This window comes from Paralichthys olivaceus, chromosome 5 (genome assembly GCF_024713975.1).
Source record: "Paralichthys olivaceus isolate ysfri-2021 chromosome 5, ASM2471397v2, whole genome shotgun sequence".
NCBI lineage: Eukaryota > Metazoa > Chordata > Actinopteri > Pleuronectiformes > Paralichthyidae > Paralichthys > Paralichthys olivaceus.
This window is the reverse complement of record NC_091097.1, coordinates 15,382,706-15,409,818: the sequence shown is the minus strand read 5'-3', so window position 1 is coordinate 15,409,818 and position 27,113 is coordinate 15,382,706. Positions and strand designations below refer to the sequence as shown.

General features: G+C 41.3%; 2 protein-coding genes across 11 annotated transcripts in view; one reads left to right on the top strand and one right to left on the bottom strand.

The window, feature by feature from the left end:
* Positions 1-2,757: 2,757 nt before the first annotated feature.
* The window catches only part of septin9a (septin 9a), a 62,940-nt gene continuing 38,584 nt past the window's right edge, over positions 2,758-27,113 (bottom strand). For 8 of the 9 annotated variants that reach the window (XM_020102899.2, XM_020102898.2, XM_069525697.1 and 5 more), the window contains 9 exons: positions 11,333-11,542; positions 10,056-10,184; positions 9,443-9,524; positions 9,008-9,145; positions 6,936-7,053; positions 6,255-6,350; positions 6,017-6,113; positions 4,548-4,599; positions 2,758-4,231 (listed from right to left, as the gene is read on the bottom strand). In XM_020102899.2, coding sequence (XP_019958458.2) covers positions 4,090-4,231; positions 4,548-4,599; positions 6,017-6,113; positions 6,255-6,350; positions 6,936-7,053; positions 9,008-9,145; positions 9,443-9,524; positions 10,056-10,184; positions 11,333-11,542 — 1,064 coding nt within the window. In that variant the 3' untranslated portion in view covers positions 2,758-4,089. Of the gene's footprint in view, positions 4,232-4,547; positions 4,600-6,016; positions 6,114-6,254; positions 6,351-6,935; positions 7,054-9,007; positions 9,146-9,442; positions 9,525-10,055; positions 10,185-11,332; positions 11,543-19,801; positions 19,949-27,113 lie in introns of those variants that run through there. The other variant, XM_020102903.2, reaches the window with a different exon arrangement.
* LOC138407869 (uncharacterized) lies at positions 24,098-26,729 on the top strand. 2 transcript variants are annotated; one of them, XM_069525700.1, is made up of 2 exons: positions 24,098-24,254; positions 25,180-26,729. In XM_069525700.1, exon 2 carries the CDS (start codon positions 25,181-25,183, stop codon positions 26,144-26,146), a length of 966 nt encoding a protein of 321 aa, XP_069381801.1. In that variant the 5' UTR covers positions 24,098-24,254; position 25,180; the 3' UTR covers positions 26,147-26,729. The 2 variants fall into 2 exon arrangements, with proteins under 2 accessions (XP_069381801.1, XP_069381802.1); XM_069525701.1 differs by having other exon boundaries at positions 24,122-24,250.

The following is a 27,113-nucleotide window of genomic DNA, read 5'->3' as shown; positions in this document are numbered from 1 at the left end:
AGGCTCACAGATTCTAGGCAGGCAAGCGTTACATATTCAACGTGTAAGCATGCACAGTTACAAACACACACATACAGGCGGTCACGGTCAACTCGCTCGCTCACGTTCGTTTCTGTAAGAGCAGAATTATGGCTGACATACATCTGTGACTAGTTTCAGTACTCACAGTAATTAGCCAGAGGCAGGAGCTGCTCTCCCTCTCAGTCGCACCTCTCTCCTTCTCTGTCTGGATCTTTCTCTGAGTGTCAACCAGCTCAGCAGTGTTGTTCACGGAGCACTCCTACATTCTTATTCTACCACGAGTGACTTCAAACAGCTTGAGGAGTTTCTTTCTGTGACCAGTTAAACCTTGAATAGAACATTTTACATCTCTCGAACCCCCAAAGACACAATTTCCTTGTTTTTCAAATCATCCCCCCCCCCCACACTGTTTTTGGGGAATGTTGTCTTTCGAAACCTGCACATCACATCAGTGTGAGGAGCAAACCCCATTTCCTCCGTCTGCTAATTGAATTTGCAGCTGACTTTTAATTAACAGCGGGTCTGATTTGCATAAAGTTGGATCATTTGCATGTGGCTGGCACCTCCTCCCCCTCCCCTAACATGTCTGAGAGCCTGGCACAGAGCCAAGCGCGGGGCTGCAAAATGACAGAGGAATAAGGAGGAAGGATAGAATGGAGGATCAGAAGTTGAGGTGTCCGCCAACAAAGGAGAGGAGAAACAGCAGATGTGGGAGGGGAGACAACAGCTCACGCCGAGAGATGGGGGAGTAAACAAAGTAGAAACGTACACACACAATTATGCATGAGCACAGAAACAACACACCCCAAACAAAGCGAGTCACTTATTAAATAAAGGGGAAAATAACACAATGCATAGTTTTCACTCATCTTACAAACAGATGTTAATCGGAGGCACAGGATGGACTCGATAACGAGACGTAGCTACAAGGTGAAATGCATTCGTCAGCCAACACCTACCATGACTCACGTGCACTTTCCATAGTGTCAAGAAGTTTACATTTTACAACTGGCTTTGCTAAATATGAAGATGATGCTTTAACCACCTCTTGCATATTCATGCAGCAACACATTAACTAGGATGAGCATCCATCAGAAAGCTTCCTGTTGAGGGCTCGCTCTGCCCGGATAGATCTTATCCATCACTTCGTGCCGGGCCTGACCAATGAGCATGTCCGTACCTATTAATCCCACATCCCATAATGCCTCAGTTGTCTGACCTCTACAAACAAAACTTGTTAAGGTGTGTATGCTGGTGTTTGAATTCTTGCAGGCCGATCAACACAATCTGCAAAATGTAAAACACTGAACATTTGACTAAAACTCACAGTGCCTATAAACAAACGCTGCGCCGATCGAACACAGGTCCTTTCTCTGTCTTTGTTGCCCGACTTCATCAGTATCCAGAAAGAGCACAAGTCATTAATGAGTGTCATAAAGGCAGACGGAGGAGCGTTGGGCGGCTGCCAACGAGAAGGCGGCTGGGCGGGGTGCAGGGAGGGGACGAGCAACGGACAGAAAGATGCAGCTGCTTCTCTCCCAGTTGTTGCCTGGAGGAGATGGAGGGAGCTGCGGAATAAAAGTGTAAGAGAATGTGGGGGGTCTCAACTCTCCTGAGTAAAGGATTTGCTAGAGGGTCAGGGCCATGGGTGTCACATCTGAAAGTGGGGCGTGGGAGACGCCATTTTGAGGAGTCAGCGAGACGCCATTTTAAAGTGCTCTGCATGATGATAATTGAAATGATAAAAATGAACAGATCATCAATCACCACATACAAATAGCATTCGGTCTCTTTTTTTGTTTAACATAAAAATATCAGGGTGGTTTGTGACATTTATGTAAGAAACTAGAGGGTCAGGGGTTCTGCTGCCAATGCTGATCAACCACTTCATCACCACATTGTATCGTATTGGGATCCGACACCTGCCCAGAGAAATGATCTGCAAACTGCTCACATGAAACACGGGCAAGAATGCCCCCCCCCAAAAAGGAATGTTCCTGGATCCACCCCTTGATCGGCATCAATATTTAATTGTTTCGTAGTGAACTTTCTTACAACAAATAAACAGACGGAGGTGAAAACAACTGAGGTAATAATTGAAGCCATACTACAGTATCATCTTAAATAGACTGGAGCATTTTGCATCATTTAGTTATCGTTTTTTACCATTCAAGCCCTCTATGCATGATTGAGAGACTAAATCTAATGACGTCAGTGATTTCTCACATTACTGGCCGATGTCTGCGATTTTTGATAAACGTGAAATTCAGACATGAAATAAAACTGTAGCTGTTTTTTACTTGGCACCAGTTGGTTTTCTCTGCGTTCTGCTGATCCAGCACCTCAGGACGCCGACGTCTGCTCCTCCTTACGCTGATCCGAGGATTTGACTGGAGCTCAGGACTTATCATCTCCTCCCATCTCACTTACTGAGGAAGAAAACAGGCACTCGGGTATTCAAGTAATTAGTGCTAATCAGCCATCCACTGACCTAGCAGGCAGCCATATTGATTTTAGAAGCTAATCAAGGAAAAGCTTAATGGCAGGACACTTAAAGAGCTCCACCATGGGATCCAGTGTAGTAGAAAATGATCTCAAATATTATTCTGAGCATATGAGTTGATGACATTAACAGTGGTTTGTTCATGTTCTCAATGTGGACAAAAAAAGATATTATCTTTAAAAGAAAAAATGTTCAGAAATACAGGAAACTGATTGTAGAAAAATCTAATAAAGTAAATATTTACAACTTTAATCTTTATTTCTTTAAAATAAGATAAAAGGACATTTTTGTTAATAATACAAGTAAAAAAACGAATCAGAACACAGAAGAATATACAGGACAAAGCATGACAGTGACAGCTTAGAGAATAACATATGCTTCAAACAGACAAAGATCCTTGGTATATTATGGAAAACAGAAGAAGTGGGTCGGTTTCCCGCTGGATAAACGAGGGGAAAGGACTGAAAAGTGTCGACTGTAATTGAAAATGAAAAAGTTAACTTGGCAACAACAAACCTGCTCTCTTTCCAGTTTCAGTCAACATGCGAGCAAACACCCTCCAATAAATAAGGCACTACGATGGGCCCAAACACAGGTAAAGTATGAGTCTGTGTGTTTGTTTGAATAGTCTGAATAAGTGTACCACAACTCATGGCATATGTTCACATTTCATCTCGTGCATAAATACTTATCCATCTTAATCACTCTTAAGATATTTCTATTAATAAACAAGGAAATGTATCACCAGGAATTTAAAAAGATGTCCAGGACCTGACATCCATATTTAACATGGACACAAACGTATAACAAAACAGATAAAGCAAAACACATCTTGTGACAAAAAAAAAAAAAAAAAAAGAAACTCAAACATATGATGTGCTATTTTACGACCTTTCTGTTTAACTATTGGGTGGGAGCTGAATGAGTGTGTGTGTATGAGTGTGTGTGTGTGTGTGTGTGTGTGTCACATGTTGGCAAAGTGCTGCACAGCCACTCACCAACATATCAACACACAATGTAGTGATCAAGTGCAATAATCAAAGTCAGAACGTCAACGACAACAGAAAACTTCTGTTACGGCATCAATTCTTACAAACGCTGCTAAAAACAATCAAACTTGAAAAATAGGTGAAAGTGGACAAGGTTAACATGTTACTGATAAAGGTGAAGCTGTCTGACTCATATTGCATCGTGTCAGTCCGTCCTGTTTGGCAGATGCTGAAACTTTGGCACCACAAGTACAAACCGCCGAGGATAGCTGAAATCTGGAAGCAGGTTAAAAAAAAGTCAAGCTGCAGCGAATCGTGAAGAATCAAACTTCTCCTCACTCTCCGTCAGCGATCGTGAAGGGGTAGTGTTTGCTATAGGGGCAATAAACTGATGTGAACTGTCCATTAAGCCGCCAAAAATGTTGGAAAAAAGGTCCCTCTGGCGAGCTTTTAAGTTTCTGTCCCACCTGTGAGATGGGGGCTGGCATGGAGGGGGGAGGCTGTCAATGAAGGTTAAAGTCTCATAGCAGGTGAGTTACACACAGCTGAGGTCAACAGCGGCTCGGCAGGTGGCGTCTACATCTCATGGGCGGCAAGATGATGCTCTGGGATACCGTTGGCGTGAGCCGTCACTGAGTTGTTCTCATTGAGGCGCCTCACGCGGTACATTTCATAGTGGATGCTGCTGGTGATGTCCTTAATGTTCTGCATATGGGTCCTGAAAAGCACAGACACATGAGGAACCAGTAGATAAGATGGGAAAACCTTTGCTTTTTACAATATTTAAAATCTCCTTTCACTTAACAAATGTGTTTCCACATTGTTACGTAAGGAAAACATAAATACAACCAAATATATCAAATCTTTATAATGTCTTTTCTGCTAAATTAAAAGGTTTCATATTGGTGCAAACACAGATACGGGTGTGTGGGAAAGGCTCATGGAATGTTTTCACATTTGCCTGGTGAAAAATGAGTGAACACACACTGACACAGGAAACAAAAGGCAGAATTTACAACAAAAAGTTCACTCACCTGATGAGGAGATCCCGTAAATAGGCAAACTCACAGTGGGCTATGTTCTCAACTGAGAGAGAGAGAGAGAGAGAGAGAAACAGAGAGAGGTTATGAGTTATTAAATAATTATAATCGAGTTCAATAAACAACAACTGGCTCAACTGGTTAAAAAGGGATCAAAACAACACAGCTGGTTACTGGAGTTTCCTGAACAGTCCACCAGGTGGAGTCAGTGAGTGGTCCAAACTGACAACTCAACATTGAGAAACCCTCACTCACTTCACTGTTGATGACTTCTTCTACTCTGAGTCAGAAGAGGTAAAACAAAACAACACAAATATGTGTTTGTGTGTCTGGAAATGAAACCTCCGTTATGAAACACTTGATAGAGGGGTGGCGGCGTCGGTTTGGAGTGGATAACATAATTAATTATTAAATGAACACTCCTGCAGTAAAAATGGATGTTAAAGCACAACGCTGGCCAAATGATGAAATGACTTTCAAAAATAAAGTCGAATAAACAAAAAAGTAACAGCTCACACAGACAACTATTTATTTACTGAATACTAGATGCAGTAAAAAACAAACGTTTTCTCTTTACAACATATTTGACTTTTCATGTGAGCATCTTCCATCTCTTTGCGTGCATGGGGGGGGGGGGTCAAACTAACAAATCAGGCCTCTTCAGACAGACTGTGTCTGCCGGAGGCCTGAAGCAGCCTCACCAGTCTGGACACTGAATGAAGCATTGTTCTAATGACTGTCGAGCTCAGTGAGGTCTTTATCCATCTTGTGTCTTCTAAACCAAACCACTTCCAGCTAAGTTGTGTGCATAATAAAAGACTCTGCCCTCAAAGAGTCTCAAAATACATTTCAGTGAAAGGATAAAAAGATGTGGAGGGGCGCTGCGTACCCTGTGTATCCCAATCCCAAGTTTTTGTCCTTTATTCGTCAGCAGGATTAAGCAAAAACTTCTTAACAGATTTTCATGACATTTTGTGGACTGATGGGACATAACCCAGAAGAACCAATTCAATTTAGGAGCATTTTTGCATTTTTGATGAAAATAATGTTTAGACTGAAACTTATAAGTGTGTTCAATTTGGTCTAGATGCCTAAAAATACTGGTTTCATAAGGGGACTGTAGGCTGAGGTATGCAGTGCAGTGTTCATACTGCAGTAACCCCATTTCATCATGACATAACCAACATCACGTGACAACAAATGATTGGTTAATGTAAATAAGCTGTAGATTGCATCTCTAATTTTATTGATTATGATGCCATTTTCAGAGATATCTTGCAAACTGTATTTTTCTGACCACATTTTTGTTGACAATGACCTTTGACCAATCAGCTCCAAAAGTTAATAACCTGAAGAGATACACAGCCAAGTAATATTCACACCAAATTTAGTGCAAAGTTAAAAAACTGGGTAAACAGGCAGTGAAAGACGATGAAGGAAGGGGAGAGAGTAGCGAGCTGTACCTTCAATGGTTCCCCACTTGGTCTTCCTCCCCAGCAGCCTCCTGCCATTGACCTGGTACTCCTGGTCACTGCCCACCACAGCAAATGGGATCATCTCCTGCTCCAAGGTTAAAGGACAACAGACAACTGAGTCAGATATAATTCACTTTAAGTATATTAACCATGGCAGGTAATGGATTTCGGTTGACGGTGATGTCTAAGCCTCAATAAGGGGGACTGAATAAAATTATATCCTCACCCTGATCTTCTCGTTGATCATTCTGTCCTCTGCATCCTCGTCAAATTCCTTCTGAGGGTAAACATCAATCCCGTTGGCTCGTAGCTCTTCCCTGATCTGTTGAGAGCGTGTTCAAACATAAGCAGAGAACAAACGTTTAACCAACAGTTCTGAAAGGATTCAAATGAAGGCATTTAATTGAAAGAATAATGAGGCAGACATGGTTAAAGCAGTCTTTAGAGAATTCAAACAAATGTACCTAAAACTGGCTAATGCACAGATTAGGGCGGTATTAACACTAATCTTCTGACTAATCTATTCCAAAAGTTTGGGCTTAGTAGTTAATCACTGTCTCTACACAAACAAAACAGAAAACCTCACAGAATCGGTACCTCTGCATAAACCTGTGCATGCACGCACACACATATAAACCTAGGGGAGTTTAGCCACCTCACAACTAATGAGTCAAGGGGAAATCGTGAATACAATGCCAGTAAAAACAAATGAAAGGCTGCAGCTTTATTTACTCTGCAGAGGAAGTGCAGAAAGCAAAGGATAAGAGTGGGAGAGAGAGAGATGCTCTTGCTGTAACGTGTCCATGTTTTGCAACTGTCCTATATCCAACTACAAACATGACAAAATGCAAAAATGGACTTTGAGCAAAAAAGGGGATGTTTGATGATAAAGACAGACAGATGTTACCTTCTTCTTGAAGAAGTCCCTCTCCTCCAGGGTGAGAGTATCTGCCTTGGCAATGACTGGGACAATGTTGACCACTTTACTGAGACGTCTCATGAATTCTACATCAAGAGGCCGCAGACTTGAGAGAAAGAGGGAAAGCACACTTTAGATGCAGAGACGAGATCATGAAATTGTGACACAAAACTCCTCCACCAGAGGGCAGATGTTCCTAACATCTCCCACATGGAACTGTCAGATACAGTATTTATAGTTCCAACTTTACACCTTCAATTTACGACCTAATTACACTGTACACTGTGTTTGATCAGCCCCATGACGAGACTGAAAAGACACGCGGATGGTTTGAGGACTTTTTCCAAAGTTTAATGAAAGCATGGGCCTGTAGACAGAGCAGCTGAATAACATACAGTTCAACAAAGATCGGTCATTGTCAACAAGGAGGGCCTTGTGCACTCATGCAGGAGCCATTCAAAAGGACAAAAGTGCAACAATTGATTGCGCACACCCAGACACCCACACAGACTCTGTGTCTCTCTCGTCCTTCCTGCCTCTGTCCCATTAGGCTCTTAAAGGCAAACCCTGAGCAGCTGCTGGCCAGGCCATGTGACATCTGCAGTGTTGGATCAACATGAAACGTGGCTGATGGGGCACAGAGACAGGGGGCCATTTCACACCAGCCCCCTGCCAAAGCAAAGACAGACCATGACACAAAAATTAAATAGAGGCGCAGCACTTGAATTGTGATCAACTGTGAGACTGAAAATCCACAGCTGCTTTCAACATTTTCCCAAGATCTGCCACTGCACTAAAGTTACACAAATGCAAAAGCTCTAAAATGCACGGTGAACCTATGAATCTAAGAACCCACCCCCTAATTTCTCCTGCTAGTATTCCCCAGCCAATCCCCCCCCCCAGCTCAGAACAGTGCGGGCCTGAACAAGCAGAGAGAGAGGACAGTTTATTCAGTTCAATCAAACACAGATGTGTGTGTCTGTAAGAGATCCAGGGAAAGAAACTTGGGACTGTGTGCTGCTTCAGGGCCTGGCGAGAGTGGCCTGTGTGTGTGTGTGTGTGTGTGTGTGTGTGTGTGTGTGTGTGTGTGTGTGTGTGTGTGTGTGTGTGTGTGTGTGTGTGTGTTGCGGTGCACTGGTGTGGAAATGTTCGGGGACATGTTTGTGTTCAATATAAGGGTTAACAAAGATTTTCCAAGCTGCTTCACGTTGAAAAGCTTCAGAATAAACAGGAAATCTGTATCAATGTAAATGACCTTTTAGCACATGAACAACACACAGTGACAACAGAAGTTTCTGGTTCATGGAATGCTGTCAGATTTTTATTTGGATTAGCACCAAATTGCACAAACTCATAAATATCAGTTTCCTAAACATGCCTGACTTCTTTATCAAAAATGTTAAAATCTTTCCGATGTTTTTTTTAATGTTAAAGGTAATAAAAAAGTTCCTGGATTAACTCCCAGATCTGGATGAGCACCAAAATATAAAGCATTCTACCTCAGTTCATGCCCCACCCCTTAGCAAAGTTTAATTGAAATGGGCTCAGTTGTTTTGGCGTAATCCTGCTTGCAAACCAACAGACTGGGGTAAGGACATAACTTCCTTGGTGGAGATAATAAGGTCATTTTAATCCTCGTTACTTTATGACCTGACAGTTATTCAAGTTTTGGAAAATACACTTTCTCACTTTCCTGTTGAGCATCAGCCATCACCAACATGTCTGAATGCACAACATGAATCTACAGCCAGCAGCTAACTAAAGTACCTTAGAGCAAAAACTGGACTGACTGCTTCTCCCATTTCTGTTTCCAATCGTGATGCGAAATCCTCTCATCTACAATAACCTTCAGCAAGAAAGTGAAGTTCATTCCTCAAAATGTTGAACTTTTCTCACACCTCATTTCTCACCTGAGTGCGACTGAGGGCAGCAGCGACATCTTTTAAAGTGTTGTTGTGTTTAGTGGCTGACAAACAAGGTAGTATTAATATTCAAGCTGTCTTATCTCTGTGTGTTTTCCTTTTTGCACCATATTTAACCATGTGTGCACATGTTCTTACCAGTGTCCGGTCGGGGGGATGAAGTATATGCAGCAGTGAACTCTGGAGTCTGGGATCCTTTTCTTCCTATTGATGTTGATCTCCTCCTGCAGGTACGCCTCATACTGGTCGTTAATGAACTTCATGATAGGCTGCCAGCTGGAGCACAGCAGGTATGTATGGAGGGAGTGATGAGGGAGGTAGAGGAACAGAATGAGAGATAAAAGAGGAAAAAGGAGAAAGCAGCATTGAGGTAGAGAGATGGGAGGAAGGAGGAGCGCGCAGAATGAGACACACAGAGGTAGGAGGAAGAATATGAGGATATAAAACAACAGAGATGAGGAAAAGGAAAAGATGACAGGAAGAGAAAGGGGAAAGGGTGGAACATGTGGTGAGACACATATCAACTCACAGGGTTCATATAGTTAATGCAGTGATGACAGAGTAGTTAGGTACCAGTTCTCATTGTTGATCTGGTCGCCGAACCCTGGAGTGTCAATGACCGTCAACTTCATTCTCACTCCCTTCTCCTCAATGTCTGCACACAAATGAAAACACAAGGTCAGTAGAGCAGTAGAGCACTGTACACCTATGATTACATTTACACCCTGTAAACTACAACTACTGAACCTGGTGTCGGAGATAATGTGATCATATAATGGCACTAAATGTCACCTGAAACACACAGAAACTTGATAGAATTGTTGATAATTAATGTGATAGAGGGAAAATACAGCTGCTAGCTTTAAAACTATTACTTTTTCAAGGTTATGAAAACATTAAAATGTAGTTGGAGCAGAACTGGCGTCATTTAAGACATATGGATGTAAATAAGCAAAGTAAGAAAAGTAGATGTATAAAAGTACAAGACAAATGTTTACTAGAGTGACTTGACAAACACTATGTGACATGATAAAGGGAAACAGTAAATACAGAAGAGAAGGAAAGAAAAACAAAGTGAGAGATTATTGGTATATTTTGGCAGATAGACGTTCAGACACAGACAAACACAAAAACAGACCAAATAAAAGAACAGAGAGAAGAATCAAGGGGTGAAGGAGGGACGTACCGTGACTGATGGACTTAATTTCGATTGTTTTGGGGATCTTCTCCTGGGCTGTAGCCAGCACAGACTTACGGCTGACTTTCGACTTGAACAGCGTGTTCATTAGAGTAGACTTTCCCAGGCCACTCTGTCCTGTAAGCAAAAAAAAAACGAGAGACAGTGAGACACACAGAGAAAGATAAAAAAAATCTCTATAGTGGCTGCTTGTACTGTAGGCACCTCACAGTCCAGAGAAATACAGAAAATAAAACATGACAAGCTTATAAAAATAAAACCAAAAGGATAAAAAACATGAAAATATTACAAATCAGATAAGTTTTATTTTCTTTTAATCTTTATTTGGCCATTTTCAGATCAACCAGATGATCAGTGGATAAGAGACAGTGAAACTTCATGGCAGAAGTCCATTGTGCAAATATATGTATGGATGCATCTCCTGCCACTGCACGCCACACGGTCACCACCACAGGTTAATGAGGAGGAGACTGCAGGGGCCCAGTGGGCAGCGACTGCACAGTTCAGCTTCAGGTTGAGTCAACATCGAGAAATGAATTTTGTAGAAGCCCATTCAAACACAGTCAAAGTTACAGGCAGTCAGTGGCGCTACATGCAAACACATTAACACCTAATTCTTTTGAATAAAATATAAAAAAATGACTTCACCTGCTCTGTAAGCTTCAGTGTTAAGGATCATGCAACTGCAATTTATGAATACAAAACCAATATCTAAAACACTCAACTTGCACTGTTGTCCTTTTTTAAGTGGTTGAAAATAATTTCAACTGAATGAAAAAATGGCTCCACAACCCTGAGGCTGTTTCTTAAACAAACTTTTTTATTTGAGGATGAAACACAGACCGACAGGCCCAACGTCACCAAGTGTAGACATAAGAGAGGTGGTGGTTTTATAGTGGCCCGTCAACTATGGAGGCCTGAGTGTGTATGTGTGTAATTAGCTCCGGTTTAAAAGGTGTCTGATCACAGTGATGAGGGCTCAACCACAAAGCAAGTTTAATTACTGTGTTTGGCAGCTAATTAAAATGTGTTTGAGGCATCAGTTTTCTCACAAAACCTGATTAGAGAGAAACCAGCATATGTACCTGAATGACAGTTGGCCTTGAGGTCTTTTTTGAGACTAACACAATTCAAATGTAGGCTGCACTTGATGACAGGGAGCTGATAAATAGACAGCACTCACAGCACTTAGGTGTTAAGTGTAATTAAGTGGAGTGCAAACCTCCGCCAGGGCCCAACAGCCCCTTTATATTAAAACAACTTACCCACAACCATAATGTTGAGCTCAAAACCCTGCTTCATGGCCTTCCTCCTCATCTGCTCCAGAATGGCGTCAATACCCACGTAACTGAAGTCCACCACAGGGCCACCGACCTTCTCCCCGTACAGGCCACCCACCGCTGGGGACACCACAGCATCGGGCATAACTGCCTCAGACATGGTCGTGCCACTGTAGCTGGAAATCACCTCTGGCCCTGGTTTAATGGAAGAAGACAAATACAGGGTTAGAGGGAAGTGTCTGAGGAATACTCATTTTCAGACATGAACTCTGGATGTGGACCGGAATTTGCTTCTTGCATCTTAAGTATGCAAGAGACTATGCCGGTCAGACACGTTCACAACAACATAAAAATGTCTGGGCGAGGACTGGCGTCTGAGGAGATGACTTCCGTTGTGGAAATCCCATGTTTTTGTTACTGCACACCACCATCGGCCCTCATCACCTAAAGCTCTCGATTCTCAATGTCTTAGTTGACATCTTTGTCGCAATTGTCTATGTGTCTGGCACCTCTTTTTTATGTTAAGTGTATTCTTATTATTTTAGTTTTGCATCTGTCGCATGTCGCCAATGTGTCCACTTATTCTCTGTGGATTCTGATTAACGGGGGTGAAAATGTGAAAACCAAGGACTTTGAGCGGGGAGGAGCAGAGCTGGGAGCTATATCAAAACACCCACAGTTCCTTAGACGTCACTTTTTTAAGGAGTTATTGCAAAACACAACTACATCAAAATTAATTCACGTGATGAAAATCAGAACACGCATAATTAAAACCTTGGGAAATCCCTGCTTTTCAATCATTTGGAAGTACCTGCTGGAGAACTGGCACCAAAGTGCTGATAGATATGTTTGGTTGTTACAGCCTGCTCTATAATCACCACACAGGCCATGACTTTTAAACCCAGGAGACGGCTGGTCTCATGCCAAGGCAGACTCTTGACTCAACAGAAAACTCAAATACACTCTGTAGTATTAAAATACTTTTCACTTGGCAGGAGGTTATCCCTGCAGTTTGTTTTGCTAATGATATGCTCAATGTCCTTCTGTGGAATTCCCACGGATGTGTGTCCAATCATAAGCTAAAGATTCAACTTTTAACATGGTCTCTGTTGTTTTACTATGTTCAGTTACAGTGTCTTAAGTGAGTGCAGGTGAAGAATTTACACTGTTTATGTCTACGTCTCTATGTCCAGTGGATGAAGTAGAGAATACCCCTCAGAAGGCCCCACTTTCCCTCGCTCGCACAGAGCAGTGTTACTGTCTTGTTAATGTCAAGGGTGGAAAAGAGAGAGAGAGACGGCTGAGGCTGAAACCTGATCCACTCGCACATAAACACACACACACGCTCAACACACATACACACACACACACACAGAGTACATGCTCATGCATTCACAGTGGCCTCGCACCCACTCAGCCTTTCCTCTTTGTGATCACATAGCCGACCTGTAGGTACAAAAAGCTCGTGCAACATGAACACACACATAACCAGCAGCTTGGACTGACTGCCAAGTGTTTAATAGCTATTGGATTCCAGCTCAGACACAAATCTCCCCCAACAACACTTGGCCAGTCACACAGAGAAGTCCACGCAACTAGATGGTTCACTTGTATCACTCGGGGAATTAAATCATCGGGGGAAAGGCACCACTGCTGGTAGGAGCTCCATGCACGTCAAACTGACAGTGCCGTGATTAATGGGAGAAAATCAGTGAAGAATAACACGGCTGTGGAAACTCAATATTCAGCATGAAGAGTAACTTTTATAATAATGTGCTCCATTGTGTATGTATGTGTGTCAGAGTCCCACCTATGGAAGCAGCTCTCCTGGTCTCCCTCCTTCACCACTTCCCCATCCTGTTCCAACAGTTAGTCAGCAAACTGGTGCAGCTCACTGCCCTCCATCTCTCCTTTGCACCTCCCACATTCCCATACATCTGCTTGTGTCAGCCTCACCCTTTCCTCCCTCCACATACTGATTCTCTCCCATCATCAGTTTCCCCCCTCTTCCCGTAGTCTTCCATTGTCTCTCCCATGCAACTTTCTTTGAAATCACTCCTTTACTGCTCCTCTGACGTTTATCTTGAAGGTTACATTGGTTTCATCCCTTTTTCAGATTGCCTCCTCCTTTGTCTCACCTCACAAAACCCATGTTCCTTTATCCTCTGCTTGCCACCGTTCACGTCAGCTTATTTAACTCTGCTTGACCTTCTCTCCGGTCACATGTGCAATAAACAGATCACTCGACACGCAAGGCTACGTGTGCTTCATCCAAGACAGAATACCATCAAATTGAATATAAAGTGAATGAGGACAACAGACAACTCAGATAAAGTCAGTTTCTGTTCTCAAATACCATCAAATAGCAGTTGCACCTGTACTGTCGGCCTTCATTTCTAATCTGAAGCAACTGAACGGTCGATTGACAACTTTTTATGGCTGAAACAACGACTGGATGGATAGATTATCAGAAAATTAATCTATAATGTATATAATATTTGGATCTATTAATTTTATAAAAAAATTTTGAGTGGTAACATGATGTGCAAGTTTTTTCGTTGTGTCTCATTAAATCTAGCAGCTAATCCGAGTGGCAACCCACCGTGACATCACCCATTGCTCTGCTATTTTGAAGCCTTGAGTTTGATGTTTTGACCACGATACCACACTCCAACCAATGCATACTGTGCTCTATCTTCTATTTCACTCTTAATGGGATCATAATTTACAAAATGAGCATCTTGCTGTATTGCAGAAGAATTGAAACCAGAAATTGAGACCATAAACTCTTTTGGAAACCAGTGGCGTCGCCCTCTGCTGGTCATATTCACATTGGCTTCACGTTGTGCGTCTATGTTTATCTTCATATCTCAGTCTGTGACCTGATCTCAGGTCAGTCTTTAATGTTTTTCTGACAGCATTATGTGTAGAAACAATTTCAATACCTGCATTTGAGCTCAGTTCCTGAAATAGGTGCCTTATTTCCTTCTTTAAAAACAATGCTGCCCCTCATCTATTGTATTAACAAGCTGTCTGTTTTGTGTAGCAAATAGTAAACACACACTAAGCTCCTTGTGTGGGTGGAAAAATACAAAAGCCACCATGAGACAGGGTGAATGGCAGACAGACAAATAGAGGAGGAGCTGTTTGTATCCTGCATTTTAACTTGCAGGGTTTCCTGGAAAGACGCAACAAGACTCTTCATGGGCATTGTTATCCAGCATTCAGGAATATACACAGCCTTTTTGCCCAAGTCAAAGTAGTGTCAAACACTCTAAACTACTTGGCAAACAAACACCAAGTTCTGGACCACTACTGTGGGAAACCCAGCTCTGCCAAACAATAAAAATAAATCACTTTCTCTCGAGGTAGTAAACTGTTTCAGTCCTGTGTCATGAATTTCAGTAAACTACAGAGCCCACGTTGAAGAGGTGTTGATATAAGATTGTCAAGCTGTGAGTGAAGTGTATTGTGTAAACGCTGTTGTTTTGACAGTGAATAAAACCAGAGCGGTGAAAGCCTCAGGAGGAGCCAGTTGTAAACATCTGTAAACACTGACCATTAATCAGACGAGGGGGGTTTTCAGTGCCCTCACTTCTTCCATGACGTCCTACCAAACAGGTGTTTACTTGCCGGTTGGACCACGACCCTTTAATGTTAAGACTTGACCTCCATGTGAAAAATGTATGACCCTGGTGGTTCAGCAGCTGGTGGACATTTCCCCAACAAAGGGGCTTAACAGACCTCACTCAGTCGGAACATCAGGTATCTGAATGTCTCATGGCAAGTGATGTTATTCTGTGTTAACACTTTGGGAAAAGGGTTAAGAGAGTTTCTCTGCATCATCAGATGAAGCGTTAACCCTCCCTCTTATTCGTGCAAGGATTTCCTTTGTGTCAGATCTAGTTATGGGATGGTTTGGATAATGTGAGTGTGTAGATGAGCAAAATTAATTTTAGAAATGGGAAAGCATGGAGTGAGTCATTTGACTTGCTGGGATGCTGTTTTCAATTATAGGCACAAAAGAATGTTTTTTTCTTGCTTCCAGCAGTGTCAGATTACTTTGCTTTTTTGTCAAAAATGTCCAGCAGCCTCCCAGACCACAAAACATTTTGGAGGCTAGAAAGATGTGAAACAAAAGAAGCAGGCATCAAGTGAATGTAAAAAGAAATGTGGTGAAGAAGAGGAGGAGGAAAGCAGGGAGATAAAGAGAAGAAGCAGAAAGAAAGAGGACAACTGAGGAGCTGGGATTAAAAAAAAGATAAGGTCAAGAAGAGGAGGACAGAGGAAGGAGTGTTGAATGGAGGAGGAGGGGAGGAAAGAAAAAAACTTTATGGAGAGTACATTTTGTGATTTATTCCACGTTTGGGCCTGGGGCATTCCTCACTAACTACACACAGGCCTCCAAACGGGTGTAAATACAGTTGAAAACCAGCAAAACATGTCCACATTTGTTGCAGTCTTTTAAAAAAAGGAACCAAAACTGCCAAGAACTGTGAAGAGCGCTGTGACTGTAGAGACGTGGTCAGAACCACTGAGCCATGCCTCTGCTGCCCAGGGTGTTGATTTTGACAGCGTGGCGTGCAGGTTAGAGGTCGTGTTCCCAGTTTAGCTTGGAAAGGAGCCGTGCTGAGGTTATGACAAACCATCGGTTTGACCCCGTGCAAAGAACTGACTTGAATCACAAGAGAGGAATCCAGAGAAAGGAAGGATTGGAAACTTGGCTCAATGGAAGTGTGTTTGTTATCTAGGAGAGTGACTCATTCACCAAAATTCAGATGCTAAAAATGATTTCTTTTTATTTAGACACTTTTAAGACTTTGTAAAACTCATGCCATTTCAGTGCATGTCTGGAGCTCCATGTCAAACAGACATTATAGGACTAATCCACTAAATGGGCTGTTTGCCTCTTTGCTCTGGTCTGAAATGTTTTTATGGGCCCTCTTTAAAAGCATTGGCTCTTTTTGTTCTTTATTTACATTCCCGCACAGGACAAAGCTGGTTCACAGTTGAGTTCTTCAGAAGACTTTGAGCTGCTCGAGAGGCTTATTCTTTGTGTTAAAATTAAAAAGAATAAATGTTTCTGGGAGGTCGTGGCAATGATTCTCACAAGGTTAATTTCTCATAAGATAAAGAGAGGCTGCAAAGACAACTGAGAAAACTTGTGCAGAAGGAATGAAGTCCATGTAGCCATTAAATTACTTTGAACTGGGGTTTCAGCACAGCCCTCCAGCACAGAATCAATTAAAAACCCCGGACCACTTGGGTTCGCAAAAGACCCAGGGGAGGGACATGTATAAACACTTGTGCACACACACAGACAAACACTTTTTTCCCACCCTTTGACAGTGAATCCCTTATTAAAAGGGGGAAATTGGAGTGGTGGCAGTGCAAACATGGTCTGTTGTGTTATTAAAGTCAGAGTGTTTGTGCAGCAAGGCCCAGTTCCCAGAGTCCCCATCATTCAGCTCTCTGGAGAAATGTGCCCTTTGACCCTTGCAGAAGCAACTCGCTCATCATGTCACCTGGCATTAGACAGTGAGTGTGTATGTACGTGTTGCATATCTTATATTTAATAAGATGTATGCCTTTACAGTATTGTGTATTTGTTAAGGCATGTAGGATAATGTATCTCTCTGGAGCAAGTATTAACTCAGTCTCTTGCATTCTTACTACAATCTTGAACATGCAGAGTCAAACTATCAAGACACATCCATTTGTCCGTGCAAGTAGCTTCAGAAGCTTGTGTTACTTTACAGACAGATGAGAAATGTTGGTAAATTACAGTAATGACAGTAGAAGCCCACAGGTTTGTCTAGACTGCCAGAGGAATTTGTTCAGTCTCCACACTGCGGTGGTGTACAACAGAGCTGTTGTCTTTCCAGGCTCTTTTTAACATGCAGCTCACAATGAACATTTTGCAAGGTTGAATGCTTATATTACAAAAGAAGGGCATGTATGGATGTGATCCGTGGCTCATTTATTTGATTTCTAGCTGAGCATCTACATAGGACAGCAATTCCTCCACAATACAACACTCCTCACATAAGTTTGCAATTGAGTACATTTTAAGCCTTTCACATCAATATCCTCACCCAAAGCAACTGTTAAACATTAACCCCTTAAAGTGTGTTGACACAAAAACTAAATTAATCAGAAAGTTGCCAATATTCTGAGGCTCTTTGCAAAATAATTTAGCAAGGTATTATCTGCAAGCTGCTGACAGGAGCTGTTGGTCATTGTGGTAGCGAGCTAGTGTAGTTCTTTATCTTAGTGCGCAGGTCAGACTTTATCAGTGAAACGGTTGGCTGACAGCGGGTGTGGGTCCACAGGGCCAGAGGGCTCAGGAATCTGACCTCTGTCCACACGCATACCTCACCTCAGGGACAACATTCAGAAGCTTTCAAACTCATAAAACAAGATTTTCTCCATGTGTCTACAACTGTCAATAGGACTCGTGGCAGGTGTGTGTGGCTGTGAGTAAAACATATCCAAGATTGTTGTCACTGTGATGTTAATAGCAGATATTCCATCATCCACACTGTAACCACACTTAACTAACTAAAAGAGCATCAATTCATATGAGGCGGACGGTGTGTCAGTGTTGAGAGAAGGCTGGGCTGAGGTCTGCAAGGCCACTGATAAAATGTTTCATTGCATGTGTGAAGGTGTACTATTACATGTCCATGCTTCCATCAGTAATATAACCAGGAGTCCTTTCAGACATAGCTCACAATCTGTGTGTGTGTGTGTGTGTGTGTGTGTGTGTGTGTTATAAAGCCGGTCACTCTGGTCCTCTCCAGGCTTCAGCAGCAGTATTTATGGACTGTGACTGACCCACATACAAAGCTCAAGCATACAATAGTAGACAGTACTTAAAGTAGACTTCACCACCGACTACAATCATTAATTAGGTCTGAATATCAGTTGGATATAATTGTGCGCACTGTGTGTTTTTTCCACATTAAATTCAGGTAAAATTTCGGTCCGTTATAAAAGCCTCCTAATCACTGACGTCAGCTTTGAAATCTTCTATAGTCTGATGTAAGATTCAGTATACAGTAAACTTAGATCAGGCGAAGTAGATTGCATTTTACCTGAAGTTTTTGAATTTTACAAAAAAATGCAAGTTCTCATGCACACACTTAAAAACCTGCGTGTCAATTTACAGAGCTGAAACCTTATCAGTTTTATTTTACGCAGCTGCAGCATGCATGAAATAGTTTGCATTTCAAGGTTGTGATTCTGAATTCCACAATAGATACATAATCTTACTGCTGCGCCAACTCTCAAAATGCACAGACACAAGATACAGAAGGTAATGATGACCTTTTCAGCGTCCCGTCAAACACTGGTGAAAGGCCACTGTCTGTTCTCGCTTGGCATTACACAGGGGCCACAACAGAGCTCCTTTCAGCAACTGTGTATGAAAGTGTGTGTGTGTGTATGTGCACATGCTTCTGAGGCAAACCAGAGGCTTGTGACTCTCGGAGAAGGTGAAGGGTGGTTGCTGTTTTCCATCGGTTTGAGATTTGCCCCCCCACCCATTCAACCCATACAACAAAACCTGGATGACACAAAATTCCAGTTGGAGGCACAGGTTACCTAGAATCCACCACAACCACAAAATGACAGAGAGACTAATCAGAAAGGAGACTAAAGTGAAGCTGGACAGGGTCAACACAACATTTCCAACAACAGAAAAAAAGAACAGCCTTTGATTTTGGTCAAATTTGATCCATAATGTTTTCCACTGGAAAGAACAAGGACAACTTTCCACCAATTAACATCAGCTACGTTGATTCCTTTAGTGCATTTTCCAAAGCAGACACAGAATGAAGAGATTCCCTTCCGCACTCTTTCCTACCACATGTGTGGAGGCTAACCTTTCACTTTGCTGGACACACACACACACACACACACACACACACACACACACACACCTCTTAAGTGCTAACTGCTAATCTGGTATCGGATCAATATCAGAAACAGCACATGAAGGCAGTACAAAGCTTGCCACAGAGCAGACACACACAACGTGGAAAACAGAGGGAATGTAAAACCTTAAGAATGGTAATTACACACACGTAAATGGAAAATATGCAAATAACTGAAAACTGAGAAATTCCCTCCTATACCGGAACTCAAAAGCATCTCCCAGGTATATTAAACAAAACTGGAGCATGTCAACACTTATTAACTTATGGGCTCAGTCAGGTATGAGCGGCATGCCGAAGAGATATTTATCGAGAGATATTAACATGAAAATTAATTGAAAACCACAGATGATCAAAGCTCTTTTTCCATGGGAAGAACAGAGTAACGCAAGGAAAAAAAACAGTGAGAGAAAAAACATTTACTTCCTTTTGTTTTGCTTTCTTGCAAAACACAAACACACACACACACTCACACTCACACACCCATGCATGCTCTTCCAGAATGCAAAACACTCACCGTGTGTAAAGTATGTGTCGTCCCCTGCCGAAGTTCAGCCAGTGTGTATGCACTCACAGTGAAAGAGGCCAAACTCTGCTGTGGCTCTGGAGGCTCCCTGGCTGTCCCTCCCACCCATGCCTGTCATGTGACAGCGTGCAAGGCAACAAGACACGCCCACTTCCTTCAAATACCCCCACCAACCCCCGCCTCACACAGTAAAAACCAGAAAAAGCAGAATAAACTTTAGTAGAGGAAAAGAGAGCACATGTATTATCTGAAGCAAAGAATTATCTGAGTGTGTGTGTGTGTGTGTGTGTATCTGCACTGAGGCTGACTTCTAGCTTCAGGCCAGCTGAATGTCCGTCTCCTAAACTCCCAGGATTATTTACAACCCTAATCTAATTACCTGGCCTGACCTTCTCATCTCTTCTCCAGGCTCTGCATTCATCACATCCCACTCATTCCTCACACACAGACACGTCAGTATGCTCTGTTAAATTTTTAAATTCTCATGATAATACCAAATATGTTGTACAACGAGTAAGGGCTGCTAAATGTATTGCAAAGATTAAGGTATTAAGCAACATCTTCGATTTCAAAATCTGAGAGGGAAAGGTTTCATGTTTCAGGTATTTTCATTTGCTGCAGGGTGAGCATAGGATGTGTAAGAGATTTGTTCTCTCCCAAAAGAAGAGAATGATAAAAAGCTGGGGGTTGAGGTATTGCTTAATTCCTTCACAACCTAAGAGTTTTAAAATATTTCTGGCATGATGTAAAATGTATTTTTACTATCACTATAAAGCCATGATCAATTACAGAGCCAGCCCGGGAACATTTGATGAGGCAGCCATTTGTAATCTTTTAAAAACAAAGCAGTAAATAAGGTTACCAGGTTTTCCAGCATCTATCTATCTATCGTCTTCAAGGGGGGCAGCCAAAGATAAGAATGACAGTTTACTCTTCAACATAAACAACTAAAACAATTAAAACTTAAGTGTCTCGTCTGATGCAGATTTTTAGCCTTCACTTATATTTTAAGACCTGAGAACCAACCAATTACTTTGGCTGATTACTGTTCTTGGAGTATATTTGTGTGATTAAAGAGGAGAGGAAACAGCTGTCTCCAGCCTCACAGGAAGTGTAATTATACACCAGTACAATGCTGAAGAGCGACCTAACAGCCGCGTGTACACACATACACACACACACCTTGGGATGAAGGGTCATATTCCTTCCAAAAATGTTTGTCTCATCTACATGTAGGATAAACCCTTCTCCCAGTGCATAGTATAAACCCTTTCTATATTTCTATATTACTATATACTTAATATATATTATAAACTTGTGTCTGTAAATTAGGGGTGTCTTGTAATCCAAAGAAGGGATGGGCCAAATGCATCGGCATGACACAAATATGTATATATACAAAACACAGTAAATAGGCTTTATTTCCCCATTTTATTCATATTCACTCATCCATTCATCGTTCATATGAGCTTTGCTTGTTCTACCACACTCCAATAACACACTGTCCACACAGCTGTCAACTTTTTGGGGTTCAGAGGAGTCACTGATCGAACCAATGACCACCTGGTTAGGTGAAAGCCCACTCTATCTCCTGAGCCACTGTCACAACACACAAGCAGGAGGCCCTGTGAGTGTGATCGAACCAGGTTTTACGTAATATGGAGTTAAAATTAAACCTTTGTTGCACTTAGTTTTACAAAGTGGGAAATGGTACATTTCCCTTAACTAAGGGCCCCCCACTCTTAAAACCTTTCGCTCTAAGCCTCTTGTTTTTATCTCCCTTCACTCTGAAATTCTACTTTGTTGCCCCAGTAAAAAGCCATTGTTTAAACTGAACGTTCATATGCAGTTATAGACTGCTACAGTTGATAAAACTATCAGTGGATTTAAAGGCTGACAGTTTGGGTTTGCTGGTCTTAAATCACTTCAGCTCCAGTTCTGTGAACTTAACAGCACATCCCCAGTGCAGTTATTGAATCAGAGATCATTTTTTGTCCTCTTTACAGTACGGACATGACCATAGGAGAATACACTCACTGCTACCTTTCTTCTTTACAGTCCCAGAGATAAAACAAGCCACAGTGTAATGGACTGAGACAAAGAAATGAAAACAAATGAAACATGCTTAATTCAAGCCAAAACAATTGAGACCCAGATTTAGTGCAGTGATTTTATCATGAAATAGTTTCTTTCTCATTCAAAATGGGAAAATGTTACAGGGCTAAACAGCCTGGTGCAAATTAAATCTCTTGCCAACTCTGAGCTCGAAACACAAACATTTCCTCATGACTGCCTCTGTGGAGCCTCTCTCTCCTAATGTTTCTCTACAAACCTTTGAGTTACCCAGTTTCTCTGAGCTGCCCACAGTGTAAAACATACCCAACTTACAGCAAGCTTGAACTTTGTGTCAACTTTCAAACTAAAGGCATTATCAGACGTGACCTCCTGAAAATGTCCATAGAAATTGTTTCTGGACATTTTACGGAGTTTACTTTTCACATATAAAGAAGGCAGGAGTAAAAACACACTTCTTTCTTTGCAGCACATCAACACCATTGTCGACACCAAAAGCTCCCGAATCCCGTTGGCTTTCCAAGTTGACCTAGTCACGGTATCTTCTACGTGCATCTTTTTCATCCTGGGATATTTCATTTTTGAGAGCTTTTGCATCCGTTGCATGTTAGACACATTGCTAACATGCACAGTTAATTTTCTGGACATTTTCCTGCTCCAGAGTTCAGTGCATGTCTGAAAGCAGCTCATGAAAGGTGACACACAACTTAACAGATGTTATAAATAATTTAAGATAAACCGTGAAATGATTTCCATTCCATCACCTTCGGAGCTTCTTCCTAAAGCTACTGACTCCTGATTGAACCCGGCAGTGTGAGCCAACCATCATTTGTCTGAGCCGACATAACTTGGCTTGCTCCTTTATAAGAGAGTTGCTGCCCTGCTGGGGACATGGTCTTTTCGGATAAAAAAGATCTTCATTTTGAGGAGACGGGGGGGATGTGGTGACAGAGAGCCAATGGCAGGAGCTGATGTTTCTGGAGCCAAAATGGTGTCACATATTGGCAGGAGGAGTATAGGGCTGCCTGGCTGACCCCTGCCAGTGTTCCTAACAGCTGTCCAAGGTCTTTTATAACACAGAAACATGATGGATAGTATAGTAGCATGAGTCACTGGGTGCATTGGATTTAATGCATCAGTAGCTAGTCTTATTCCTCAACAGAAAACGCACAGGAAAGGGAATGCTATGTATTAACATTTGCATAATGTAATTGTTGAGGATTTTTTGGAGTACAACAAGAAAACAAAATCCCAAACAAAGCAATGAGAGTATTGTTACACAGCATTTTGTGTGTACATGATCTGAAGCTGCATATGTGAAAGATGTGGGTGGTGACCACAAACTATCTAAATGTTTCCTTTGTATGTTTTCTGACTCCCTTTCTGTCCTGACCAAAGGGAACACAAAAGGCTCCATTACAGAATATCCAAAGTAACGTGTGTGTGTGTGTGTCACGTGAATCCAGTTCTCTGGGAAAAATTAGAAATACTTGCTTGGTGTGGAGGATACATAGTAAACAGCTAAATGAGACACTGTCGCTGCTCTGAAAACAGCTGCTGCAGCCTGTGTGTGTACAAACAAAAAGCCTGACAGCCTCTTCGGCATGTCTCTGGACTATAATGGGCGTTAATGCATCACTGACTTATAACTTTAACAAGCCTCAGGCCAAGTAACCGACCAGGTGAGTAAGGGCAACTACCTGTGTGACAGCATCTCCTGCTGGTTGCTGTGAGAATTGCAGGCTGAAACAACTATTCCATGTTCCACTGCAGGCAGTAGCATTAGAGCTACAGAGTTCAACATGCAACAGTATCAGTATTGCCTTTCTATAAACATATTTATCCAATTGTGAAACTAATGTTTTCTCGTTGTTATAAAGATCAATTAAAAATGTGAAACGGGGTGTCTTTGAAAAGTTTAAGCCATTTACACTGACTCTTAATTGATCAAAAATATACTGTATAAAGCAGTAAAAAAATTGTAACGATACACAGAAAGAACCACAACAGATATACAGTAAGAATAGATAGAGTGAATAATATATTGACAAAATATCATATACCTGAAAGGTAACAGACAGGGGAAAGGGGAAATAAGGAAATAATGAATAAATATAATTAAAAAGTGATTGATGAAAAATGTAGAGGCGCAACACTTTTTGAACTTCTTCTCCGTTCACTTAATAACAGGATTTCCTCTCCAATCAAACAGGAAGTAATGTCTTTAATGTTGTTTGCAACAACTCACTCGCTGTGACTACAAGCGACGGTTGTTCTTCTGGTTTCATCTTCAAGGAAACAGCAACCTCAGGGGAGTTGTGACTCTCACACAAACACAGATCAGATAACGAGCAGCAGCACGTTAAGGCAGGTGAGTACTCTCATTTTTTAACCACTATTCTTGGATTTAGTTTTCACTTGACACGATTGTTGAGGCATTTATATTATCCCAGTCTTCTTTGTTAGGTGTCTCCATTTTTTTCTCTCCTTAAATTTAATAGTTTTCGTCCATTGAATATCACATCATTTGTTCAGTCGGTGATGCTACACCTGGTCGGTCATCTTTGAAATCTTTGTTGTGTCATAGGAATACAGTTATTTACATATTCCAATACCAAAAATTATTATTTCAAAAATACAGCAAAAACAGATACACATAATCAGATACATATAATCTTTTATCCACTATAGCCTTGAAACATTTACCTACTTTGTTCCATTTCCTGAATAGGAACTGTGATGTGATCATTTATAATCATACAAGGGATTTACAAAAAAGTATTTATTGTCGTTACTGTTTGTTATTTTCAAGTGATACCACACACAATATTTTCAACAGTTTGATTAGAGCCATTAAAATAATGTTTTTGCCTCTCTGTATGACAAGTCGTGATTTTTTTCTGACTTATTACAGACATCCATGTGAACATTGAAACAGGTTTCCCTTGTTATTCTTCTTCGTAATCATACTAGCAATTAAGAGATGCAATTTATGATGCAGCAGTCGCTCCATATGGACTCCACCCTTTGGTCTATTCCCCATTCCTGAGTGAAGGTGGAACGCTTCTTAAGAGACAAAATGACAAACAGCTTAACATTCTGTAGATCTGAGGTAGATTAATTATGTGTTATACTTCCTCACTGTGCTTACACAATGCATAACCATTATCTTAATATATATTCAACCTTTATTTTTTTGCTATTGATGAAACATATAGAGTGATTATTATTATTGAGATTGTTTTATTGCCCACCATGCCTAGCCCTAATTGATACATTTTTCTTTATCATTACAGGATGATGAGGATGTCGGGCAGACTCATGAGTTGCTCTGCAGCTCTGTTCCTTGCACTGGCCTCTGTGTCAGCTATACAAAAACTCAATTCAATTGATGATTTGAAGAAAATCAACTTTGGCCAATCTGTGCCCAAACACACTCTTCTGCTGCTCCACTGGTTTGCCAACGTAGTTGATATTGACAGCAACAACATCATACAGTTGACCTTTGACCCAGACGATGACGATTATGGATCGCATCATTATGGCAACTTTGACAGGCTGCTGCAGTACACCCCTTATAGTTGTGCCAAGTACTACACTGTCGGCAATATCCTTCTAGACGGACATGAACAACTTCCAGATTATGTCACCCGACCCCGGGCAGGGTATGAGGGAGGAAACATGGACCGGATCATATTCCGAGTCAGGCAGCAGAACGAAGGATGGCAAACTTCACAACAGATAGATCAAGTGTACATCACACAGCATTATGGGATCCCGGGAAATAAGACATATGATCCTGATCATACCTATGAGATCACGACTAACCTCCTGAGACAGATCCGAGATTTTTCTGTGGGAGAAAACCAACAGTCACTGCAGCAGCTCAGGAATCACTATGGAAGTAACATTAGTGATTTATCACACATCAGAAACATATGGGGGGACCTCGCTTGTCTTGGACTGCTGTTGTTTATTGTGATCCAGGAAAGACACAACTATATTCAACAAAGTGCCAGCCTTCAGAGTAAGACAAGAACAAACACAGCCAAGGTTACAACACAACCTCATTTTCAGCCACCTCATTTTCAGCCACCTAATTTTCAGCAACCTCATTTTCAGCCACCTCATTTTCAGCAAAGGCACTGCCAATCAGCCAGACAAAATCCGGAGAATGGTGACATTTCAACGGCCTTAGCGTGTTTTCTTTTTTTCATTGTAGTATTTGTTATCATCCTTATTGAAAGTGTTTTAAAGAGGTAGGGGAAGATGACAAGAAATGAGAGAGAAGATGTTGTCCAAACCAAAATATTATGGGGCTATTTTTATGTTTGTTACTTTTAAGATGATTGTGAATCAAGCATTTAAAACTGATCAATGGACCTGGATATGGGGTTATTCTATAAACTGGTGTAAGTTTTGTTTTGCTTCCATGTTAATTTGGTGCTACATTATTTTCTTAACACTGTTCTGGTAAATATTGAGATAGAGGTTGTGTTAATGGACCAAATACCGAAAAATTACTTCAGGGTGTCAGTTCAGGTCGACCCAATCAGTCAGCACTAATTTAGGCCATAGCCCCATCGTAAAAATGGGATCTATTGGCAGAAATTGAATATAACATAATCCTAGTGATGTTTTCACCTGTGTGTTTCATCTAAATTGTACAGATTTTTGTTTCCTTTACCATAGAATTGACCCTTTATATTTAAATACTTTATATTTGCATCAGGAGTGGGTCCTTTCTACGGAATGGTTTTGTATTCTTTCTATAATATTGTAAATGGGGTGGTCATTGAATACACACTGCTGTTTGTTTGTTGTGTAAATAAAAAGTTTAAAAGACGACATCTGTTCATCTCTTCCTTCCACTTCCTCAATTAGTCAACGTGTGGGAGAACAGTGGTCTACAGAAAGACGTTTTTATTTCTGACACAATATAAGATCACTCAGATATAGAAGAAGACTCCTGTGTTTATTGAGTGTTGATAGTAAATGTACTTATTCAACATATGGGTTAAACTGTCATCTGGATAAAACCTGTAAAAATGTCAAATTCAATTCAGCTGAAGTAACCTGATCAGTTTGTGTTAAGGATATTCACTTTGAACAGTTTAACTTTTCTGTTTTAAAAAGACAGTCATGCTAAAAATAAGATAAATCAGTAAATATTGAACAGTGGTCATCAGTGAAAATGGAGACACTCGAACTTGTTACAACATGTCTCATG